The 10,924-nt window shown below is 40.7% G+C and overlaps 1 protein-coding gene across 2 annotated transcripts in view; it reads left to right on the forward strand.

Annotated features, from left to right (window-relative positions):
• The window catches only part of SARNP (SAP domain containing ribonucleoprotein), a 54,480-nt gene extending 43,883 nt beyond the window's left edge, over window positions 1–10,597 (forward strand). For both annotated transcript variants that reach the window (XM_080995057.1, XM_080995058.1), the window contains 2 exons: window positions 8,086–8,175; window positions 10,204–10,597. In XM_080995057.1, the coding sequence (XP_080851183.1) occupies window positions 8,086–8,175; window positions 10,204–10,245 (132 nt within the window). In that variant the 3' untranslated portion in view covers window positions 10,246–10,597. The remainder of the gene's footprint in view (window positions 1–8,085; window positions 8,176–10,203) is intronic.
• The last annotated feature ends 327 nt before the right edge of the window (window positions 10,598–10,924 follow it).

The following is a 10,924-nucleotide window of genomic DNA, read 5'->3' on the forward strand; positions in this document are numbered from 1 at the left end:
ACTTATTTCATTCTCTTTGTCGACTTCCTCTTTTCATTCATAGAGATTTAAAATTTGTTATTTGTCTTTTCTGCTTACTCTTTTCCTATCTCCCTTCCTTATGGGTTAATTGGGAAGACACTGCTTTCTCAACAAAATGGCACCATTTTGTTCACATGGTCAGACCCACTAAATCTGAGACAATGACCTGCAGCTGCTTAACCTCGCAGTAGTGCATGCATCTCCAGGGGGAAAGCCCTATTCCTCCACACGTATACCCCAGCCTTGCCAACATCTGCTACCATCACAAAATCTGTGAATTTGTCCTTTCTAACTACTGTTGCCATAAGGACTTAACAAGAGAGTAAACAACTGCAGAACCCCAAAGGAAATGGGGCAGCCAGGGCACCATAAAAACAGGGTCCTCCTGTTAGGTGACATCTTGGAAAAGAATTATCTCCACAATTGCAGACTATCTGTACCAGAGAGTGAGTCTCCCAAGCAACCAGCTAAACAAAGGCCTTCATAAACAAAAGACATTCAACATTCATCAGATGAATCTGACCAGGGCTCACCTGTATATCACCTGCAGGCCTTGAGTGAAATCCCAGCCTCTTGCAGAAAGTTGCCTTCTAAGGCCCCCATCACAGATAACACATCTGCTATTCCCATGGCTACTGTTCCTGCTGATAGACAAAGGGATCTGGAGCATCAGGGTAACCTGGAGAGAACTGGGAGTGAGTTGCCCAATGAACAGCCCACACCAGACTTTTTCATAATGATGGGCTAATCCATTCTGAAAGATGCTACAAGAGATTAGGCTTCTGAGGACACTCTTAGATCATGAAGCTTCTGAGGATCCAAAGTGCTGCCTTTTGTTCCTCTTAGATATTTGCAAAGATAGGAGCTCCTCATTCCCAGAAGTAAGTTCTGATGGTGGCTGTTTAATGGGAAGGTGCTTAGCTGACTGACTGGCTATTCTGACAGCCAATAAAAGGTGCTTTGTGATAAAAATCAAGTTAATGAATGCTACTCTCATGAATGTATACAATTTTTTAATTTTTGTTTCCATATTTATTTGGATAGTTTTCTATCCCACTTTCTCCCTAAAAAAATGGAGGTGCCCAGAACAGCTACCTAGGCAAAGAATAAAAGAATGCAATAAGCAATATTTGAATAAAACATTTATTAAAAATAAAAAAGGCAGTACTGTAGTAAAAAAACTAAACATATATCCAAAGGGTATCAAGACTAAGATTCCCCACCTGCTATTAAGCTGCCTCCTTGGTTGATACTTTATTTGCCCATTTGGGATACACTAATTGTTTATTGCACAAGCTACAACTCTTTGAAGACAAAACCACTGTCAAATATCCTTTCCATAAATATAGCCCAGGCATCCCCAACCTGCGGCCCTCCACATGTTTTGGCCTACAGCTCCCATGATCCCTAGCTAACAGGACCAGTGGTCAGGGATGATGGGAATTGTAGTCCAAAACATCTGGAGGGCCAAAGGTTGGGGATGCCTGATGCCTATCTAGCTTGTGCCCCATACTTGATTTTTTACTCTATGCACCTGTATCCTATTTTCACTCTTACTCACCCAGCACATGGATTCAACATCTGTATTCTAGTCATTTGGATATAATTATGCCAGAACCACAAACAAGTACTGCTGAGCCTTTTTAAGGAGATGCCATTTCAGTAAAGGAGAGCAGTGGATCTTTATGCTAGATCATGGGTAGGCAAACTAAGGCCCAGGGGCCGGATCTGGCCCAGTCGCCTTCTAAATCAGCATACGGTCCAGGAATCAGCATGTTTTTACATGAGTAGAATGTGTCCTTTTATTTAAAATGCATCTCTGGGTTATTTGTGGGGCTTGCCTGCTGTTTTTACATGAGTAGGATGTGTGCTTTTATTTAAAAGGCATCTCTGGGTTATTTGTAGGGCATAGGAATTCGTTCATTTTCCCCAAAAAATATAGTCCGGCCCCCCACAAGGTCTGAGGGACAGTGGACCGGCCCCCTGCTGAAAAAGTTTGCTGACCCCTGTGCTAGATAAACAAAGGGGTGAAGATCCAATGGAGCCCCCACCCTGGCAAAGCTGCAGTAGAAGTATCGTCCAGCCATTGGCTTAATGTGGGTTTTCCTTCCTTTTTTATGCAATGGAAACCACGCCTAAAATATAAGAGGCAACTTTTTCTCTTCTGCCCCACCCCACTACTAGATGACCAAAATCCAGTAAGTCAGATCCTTCTTGGGGCCACCCAAAGAGTATCCCTGCCTTTATCTGCTGCCTTAAAGGGCTTGAAAGCATCTGTCTCTGCTCTGCAGCAACACCTGTTCTCAGTCACTCTCCACTCCCACAAAACGATCCAGTGGCATGGCAAAACAGCCGGAGGTCCTGCTTAGCCGCTGGTTCTTAATAGCAACAGTGAAGGAAAGCAGAACTTCGAATCATAGAATTGTAGATTTGGAAAGGACCCCGAGGATCAACTATTCCAACCCTCTGCATTGCAGGAAAATGCAGCTGGCCCTTATGAGGATTGAATCCGCAACCTTGGCGCTATCAGCACCACACTCACTCTCACCAACTGAGCTAATCTGGTTTTCCTAAACAGCCAAGTTATTTACCCTGCAGCTTCTCTCTCCAGTGGCTGTCCACAAAACTCGCCACAGAAAGATGTGTGAAAGTGCAGTGGAGCAATCTATTTCATTTGTATTTGAAACTAGGGTTTTTTGTTTCAGTTCCTGCCTGTGCTCCCCCCAAGTATATGTTTTTGTCCAAGTAATGCAAGTTCTGTGCTTATTTTACAAATGGTGTGTATTTGTGTGCACACAAAATTTTACATCGTTTTGCTTACAAGTCTGTATGTAGTAAAACATTTTGGAACTTTTCAGGAAGAGCGGAATAATAAGGAGAGAAAGGTGTGGAGATAGTTATAGAGAAGTAGGAGGCATGGGACAAGCATAGGAGATGTGTGCAGATAACACCCCCCCCTCAAAAAAAACCCCCAGGCCTGTGGCCAATGAAATCCTTTGTCTACCTCCTCCGTTTACTTAGCTTTTTGTCTGTGTTTTCTAAGCATTTCTTCTCAGGCAAAAGAGCGAGAACTCTTTTTTAAAAAATGATTCTGTGAGTTGACTGTATTTTTTTCTGATGCGGAGCTTCTTAATCCATGTACCTTGCAGTAAAATATTCATGCAACTTCAAACATTGCGATTGCACAGGGTTTTGTTTTGTTTTGCTATTTACAAAGATTTCATTTTTTAAAGTGTGAAGTATCTTGGGATGCCTGGCTGTGTTCTAGATTTCAGATTTGAGAATCCTACCTGAATAAAATAAACTAAAAATACTTTACATGGGAAACCTTTTGTACCTTGGATCCTTCTCTAAATCTTTCTACGTGAGTAGTGAAATAAGAAAACCTGGAAATCACCAGCTTCAAGAAATTTATCTGTCACTTCACAGGAAAGGTCAGCTTCCACCCCCCACTTCACATACACAAATGCCCATGTGCATATTTGAGCATGCCCCAGGGCTCTAGCAGAGCTTGATAGATGCTGAGATAGCAGTGTTTTGATAGAGGTAATTTTCCTCAGATGGGTTTCAGCACCCCATGAATCAAAACCTGTCAGAGAGGAGCTAAAGATGGAGTGAAGTTTATTGTAAGCGTGTTTGCATCTGACACTGGTGTGCTAGGGGGTCAAGTGAGTGAGATCATTAGAACCGTGTTGATTTAGTGGAATTGTTACACACTTTCCCTTCAGGCAATGAGTGGGGGGGGGTGGAGTGATTATAGGGAGTTACTGGAAAAATAAATAAAAACCTCAGTTCACTACAGTCTCTTACATACTCCACAACATCCATTCATCCATTTAAAGTTGCTGTTTGGCTATTCCCCCTCCCACCCTGCCCCACCCCCTGGTCAAATTGCCTTTAGGGCACAGAGATACTGACTTGCTTACTATCAATGATTTAAGTAGGGAATGTAGTTTTTCCATGGTTAGCTGAACCAGCTGCATTGGAATATGCATAAATTGCAGGCTGCAGTTACTACTAAGAACTTTCGCTGTCTTCACTAACTGGAAGATGGTAAGACGGATGCAGAAGACTGTGTGCCCTGGTATGCTTTGATATTAAGAGGGCGTAATCAAGCCATATATTTTGCAGGTAAAATCCACATTGCACTAATCCACAGGGTTGTTTTACATGCAGGTTAATCTCAGGCAATAGTAGTGTATAACATATGAGTGGCTATGCATATATCTTTTTTTATTTACATAGGAAAGGAAGCCACTGCAGATATCATCTGACCAATTCTTGTGCCCTTAGGGGGAAAAAAATGGCATCTTTGCTGCTGTTCACAAACATTAATGCACAGTTTAAAATAACCCTTGGGAATACCATTAAGTGCTGGCTCTATTTTTATGCTGTTCCAAGTGTCCAGTTTTCCCCAGCATTATCTTATTTTTGACATGTTCATTTTTCATATGAGATTTGTAAATTTATATGTTAACACTCAAAAGAAGAAAAAATATTGAAAACAGAAAAATGCATCTTGAAGTAGCATATTTCTATAAGGTAACTGAACAATGATGAGCACGAATGTTACTGGTTCTCTGGTTTCGTCAGCTCATAGTACAATTTAGATACTTAAGCTTCACAACAGCTGTACTATAAAAAGTTGGTATTCTGTCTTTGTTAAACCAATCTTTCAAGGTGTTTACAATCCATTGGGGGGGCGGGTCTCAGGAACTCCTGCATTTCTAGTACCTCTATGTGTATGGCATGCAAGAAGGTACAACAGCTCAGAATTCACACCCATCTCTCTGTGCTACATATGAGGAGTACTCATCAGCCTCCTTTTGTTAGCTATACCAAATATTGTGTATCTGGGGCTCATCAGGATCACTTGACAATTTGGGTTCAAAGATTGGCAGCCACTTTGTTACCCCAAGTCATCTTGTTACCCCAAGCTCTAGATTCTGTTATTTCACCATCCTTTTTTGGGGGGGGGGGGGGATTCTAACTGCTGGTGTGAGTGCCAGCCAGGCTACTGTAGACCAAAAGGTGTGTCATGTTTGTGAAGGTCATGTAATAACATTTAATATAAAATAATTGTATCACATTTATAATGGCCTTCAGTTGTCAGGAAAAGGTTTAGTAGATGTGTTGGAGTGGAAAATTCATTGTGAAAAGTATTCTGCGGCCAGAGAAATGGCAAACCTGCAAAGTTAGGCAGTAACTGTTACGAGGTGTTACAAATGCGCAGAAAGCGTATCTGCATGCTGTTATGGTGACAACTGCCCCTGAGAAACTTCTGCATTTTTAATTAAACATTTCAGTTGTTCCTGTTGCCACAACAGATGAAGTTGTCATAATTAATAAAGCTGAGCCTGGTTGCTATGGTGTCATTGATGTAAGGGATTGACATAATGAAGGCAGTCCCACCACTCGCTGAGGAGGTGTTGAGCGCAACTACTGTGACAAAAGTTGCCTGCTGCACCAGTGATGTCATTGGGCTTGCTTTGTGAATTGATTTGATATTTTGTTTCGCATTTGTTTTAACAGTGCTGCTTGTCATGGCTTGACCGATTAATATCAATTAATCAAAGCTGAACAAATCATCATTATTTGTACAGATGTAATGTGGAGGAAAGGGAGGCTTTATATAGTCATAGGAAGAGTTCTATCCTGGTTTTTTTTATTCTCACAAGTCAAGTCATTTTAATACAATCCAGCTTGAAAGCAAGGTTCAAAGTGCTTAATGGATGTGGGAAGCTGTGCGTTCAGCTAGGAGTTCATAGAGACCAGCAATGCAGTTAAAGGTTTTAGCTTGTTTCATTTCTCATTTCCACCATTCTGCTGATTCTTGCATCCTCAAGCATGATGGTTGTGAAAGCCTATCATTACCCCAATGCCTCTCATGGCCAGCACTGCTGGATAATCAAATAGGGCAGAGGGGAGGTTGTAAATGTGTTGTGTGAGCAGGTGAGGAGAATTACAGGAATAGAGGAAGGTAATTGGACAGTCTTTTGCTGCTGAAAATAGCACAAGAGAACTCCCATGGCAAATGGATGAGGTGGAGGTTCTTAAAAGGTAATGATGGCTTGATTATTACCAAGGCCACCAGCATGGTTAAAGGTTAAAAGAGTAAAAAAGCCTCAGGCTTATGGAAAATCAACAGAAGAGATCTGAAGTACCTGCATAAGCCAACATTTATTTCATAATTGAAATGGAATTTATGAAGATAAGCTCAGTGCCGTACAGGCCAACTTAATGAAAATGTTTCCATTAGAATGGGAGAAAAATGAATTAAAAGATGACCTTTTAAGAAAGGGGGAAATTAAAATGGTGGAGAAGATGCATTTTATATATGTAGCTAGCTTTTATATTTCGTATACTGTACTGCAAAATATATGTTCTTAAGTCTTGTGCAGTAGTACCTAAAGAATGACTATCTGCCATGTGTTCGGATCACTTAATCAAATGACCTTCTATTCACATTAACAAGATAACAATATCCTAAAGCATTAACAAGCTGCCTCCGTGATGACTGTGAACTACTATAATGAGAACAGCCTTAAATTGCATGTTGTGTTTTATTAATGTTCTGTAGATCAGAACTTCGTTAGATAGCAAAGCAGATTCTGGGTTTTCTGTCCTTCAGCCTGTGTGTAATAATTCCACTAAATCAACACTGTTCTAATGATCTCACTCACTTGACCCCCTAACACACCCGTGTCAGATGCAAAAAAATGCTTGAATACTCCGGATTATCTATATCTACATACAGAACACTAAACCATGGTTTATTTAACACCAAGTCAATGATCCCCAGAAACCTGAGCAAAGAATTGGGCTCATGTGCTTTCCTTTCCTTTGCACAAGGGGTTATTGAGCTGATTTGCTCAGCTGAACATTGTGTGCAAACTGGAATCTCTGGTAAGTTCATTACCCCAAGCCAAGATTCTTTGAAAGCAAAACTAAACTCACATCTTACACACATTTAACTTGTATGCATTCAGCTTTATGCACTTGGCAAAAAAAGTAAGGAAAAAAATGGGTGGAAAGGGGTGGGTGTCTGAGAAAAGAGACTTTGACAACCCCTCCCGCCATTGTGTTTTGGCTATACAGTATGAGATTTTGGCTTTAAGCACGATTCTTGGAACATCGCCCCCTGTAAGCTGCTGGCTTACTGTACAGCAGAAACAGGAGTAGGGAGGGGAGAACATGAGCTTTGCTCAGAGTTCTGGAGGCTCACTCATGTAAGCACTGAACCATGGTTTAACATAACGCGTGAAGCAAAAATACTGTGACCTGATTCACACATCATGGTAAGCCAAACTGGCTTACTGGGGTCACTCAAACATGTGACTGCTTAGTTCCTCCCCTGTCTTTTATACCGCCAGCCTGCACTGAGCTAAGCCAGGGTTTGGCTGAACATGCCATTATAATGCAGGCTTACTATTAAGCTCTCCGCTTGCTAACCATGTGCTATATCTAAGATTTGTCCTTTGAAGTTTTTCAAATAAACAAACAAATATGGCTAGGAAAGAGAAACAGAGAGAGCTAGCACATAGAGTGTTGCATAGTGGTTTTCAAGGTGGAAGAATACATTTGAAGCTATTCCAGATGCCAGTCCCAGTTTATGATGACTAAGATTTACAGTGTCACAACAGCAGAAGTGCAGTGATGAGCATCAGGAGAGAGGAATAAAGAGAAGTATCTGAAGTAAGAGTAAATGCTCCCTGAAAAATTATTTACACGGCTGTTTTAGTTCTGTATGTAGTACGTAATAAGGATATGTCATAGAAGCACAATCTTTGGGCAAGCCTGAGACTAGAAAATTAAAATATAAGGACATCTAGCTTGTTCAGAGACCTGGCCTCCTGTTCCATGAACTTCATAAAGACACATATTCTCCATCCAGAGAAGGGTTTCAACTGTTATCGGAATAACAGTTCTGAAAACTATGTTCTTCTCAAATTCCCTTCCAGCAAATGGTTCTATGAGACTAAGAAAGAAGCAGAATCACCAACTAGAATGATTTTATTGGGTGATACAGACAACTTAACATTTTCTCCCTTCTTTTTTGTATAGACGGAAGATGATGAAAAGCTCAAAAAAAGAAAGGAGAGGTTTGGTATTGTAACAAGCTCGGCTGGGGCAGCAACCACAGAAGATGCAGAGGTAACTTGTCAAACCAAAGCTGATAAGGGGCATGTTCTGTTATTATAATGGTGTGGGTAGAAGCTGAGGACAATTTGTGATGAATTGTGAAAGAATGCCAAACACTCCACAAGATGGCACTGTGTCTCTTTTATCCTGTTCTCTGCCCCCACCCCCATGGTCCCACTAAACTATCCTAGGTGGTCATATAATACTTCAGATACTCCATCAATGGGCGACCTCAGAAATTGCTTCTTTTCCACTTCAAAGATAATACATCAGGTCATTACTGTGCTTTGTGCAGGGAGGGGGTATTTTCTGGGGGGGGGGGAATAATCTATATTGCTTCAGATTTTTCTGTCACTATCTTGATGAGAAAGAGGTTATAAGCTTATAGTTGCTAACTTTATCCTTGTAACAACTCCTATGAATTGTCCAAGACCACCCAGTTAGTTGGAACTGGAAGTTAGTTGGAACTGGAATCTGGGTCATCAGGTCCAAACCCAGCTTTCTATCCATTGCAGAGGTAGCATGGTGATTTTCAATTTGATGTGAAACAAATACCATGCTGGGTGTATGGAACATTATCTACCTGCCTCTTTATACCACTAAAAAAAAACTGCCTACTGAAATCAATGGCAAGGAGAATGGTCTAAATAAACATCCAGCAAAAGCGAGATTTTGATGTTGTAGATTTTAGCAGCTTGAACCCCACACTTGGCTTCTTTATTTTTGCGCCATGCTGTAAGTTTATTCACCTCACGAAAATATCACAGAAGGGTACTAAAGGAATCTAATGTTGTTTTATAATAGCAGTTTGTTTGTTTATTTTGTACAATAACAATTTCATTTTATAATAAATTTGTTAGTTTTTAAGGTGCCACAAGACCGACTGCTGCAAGCGATTGGCATAGCTATGTCTCTGTATAAAATTATTTTGTTTCCTGTTGAAACCTAGGGGTTTTCCCCGGACATTTCATAGTTATTCTAACACTTCGGTAGTTCTTTCCTCATGTCACATTTTGCAAATTCTTTGTGGCAAGAATCTGTCGTCTTATGTGTCTTTTGATCCCTTCTTTGAACTATTTGCCTAATTTTAATCCTCCTACTCTAGCATGACAATTCTTTGTTTCTGTAAATCCATATTCATGCTAATTGTGATTGGTATTGAGCCATAATGCCCATCACAAGGGGTCCTATTTTGCCTATGGAATGGAAGCAGTACTTGGGTCCCTGATTCCTCCTCCTTTGAGGAATCCTGAATATTCTATGCAGGAAGTTTATTTTCTTTGGCATCTTATGTGGGGTTCAGATATGGCTTGGAGCTTTTTGTTTTTGCCAGATGCTATGCAAGCATTGCGCTACAAAATGAAGTAGCAGCTGTAGAATGATCCCCCTGTTCAATTTGAGCGAAGGGGGTGGCTGGGCTCTGGTCTGAGAGATTCCATGCTTTTCCGTTAGGTCACTTAGAGAGTGTGCCTGAAACAAAAAGGTCTTTTTCTAGTATTGTATATGCTGAATGGCACCTTTCCCCTGGAGATTCTTGATTAGGACTTCTGCTACCCCCTAGGCTATTTATCCTGGTAAAAATTAAGATTTATATGCCCCTGGTGTATTAACTTGGAGGCATATCTCAGAGACGCATGAGTATATTTAATGCATTTGACTGTGTCCCTCTCGCCTTCCTCATGAATAGAAGAGTGTTAACCCTTTGGCCTTTTACATTTCCCACCTCCCCATTGCCTGGAAGGCTTTCCAGGCCTGTAAAGTGGTCATTGTTCCAAGCATAGCTCTCTTGTATAACCCAGCAAGATGAAGCAACCACCAGGCCACTGTATCTCATGCTTTTACAGCTTAATTTCTGACTCTGGTTGGAGGCCCTGTTGCAATTGCAGTGCCCCTTGTGAAATTTGATATGAAAAATGCTTTCTTAAACCAACACTGTGACACTTCTTATAGACTTTCTACCTTTCCTTCTGCCAAAACACATGCTCCGCATTGCCATTCCCCTTGTTCTTGATTTTCTCTCTCTTTAATCCCTATTTGCAGGCAAAGAAGAGAAAAAGAGCAGAACGTTTTGGCATCGTCTGATGATCCTTCCTCTTAGCCTTTACTTGTTTGGGATGTATCTTTTATACATTCTTGTTCTTCGTCCCTAATGAGGAATATAATTTTCTCCCCCACACAAATCTTGGCTTTGTATTTTAAAACGAGCTCTTCATTTGGGCTTTCCCCTCACCCCTCCCTGGCAGACTTGTAAAAGAAACAAATTTCAGAGCCTAGAATAAAAGTGTTCTGTTTGTGTATGTAACAATTTGAATTCTCTGGCAAATTCTCTCGTTAGCCACTTGTAACCAAACTATGCCTCCAACTTGCTTCCTCTCTGTACAGATGAAAGCAGCTGCACAAAATAAAGGGATTTGCAAAATATCAGGAATATTAATATTTTTGTCACATTATTGAACTCCAGTTGAAGTAGTACGGAAACCCAGAGCTGTCTGAACCTTCCCTGTAATTTTACAAAGCCGTTCATTGTCTCTTTATTTCAATTCTCACATTGCCCATGGCTCAGAAATAGTCTTCCTCTTCTATGTCTACTGTTTAGTAAAATAACTCAAAAAGTTCATCTGTCTCACCTGACTGACCCCAATCTGAAACTGTTTTTATACTTAAAAGTATTTATCTCCTTGGGTTCTGCTAAAAGTTCTCTAACATTAGGTCTTAGGAAGTCATATGATGTCAGCCTTACATCTATATGGGTTATATATTA

The sequence above is a fragment of the Podarcis pityusensis genome (assembly GCF_964106645.2).
Source record: "Podarcis pityusensis genome assembly, chromosome: 2".
NCBI lineage: Eukaryota > Metazoa > Chordata > Lepidosauria > Squamata > Lacertidae > Podarcis > Podarcis pityusensis.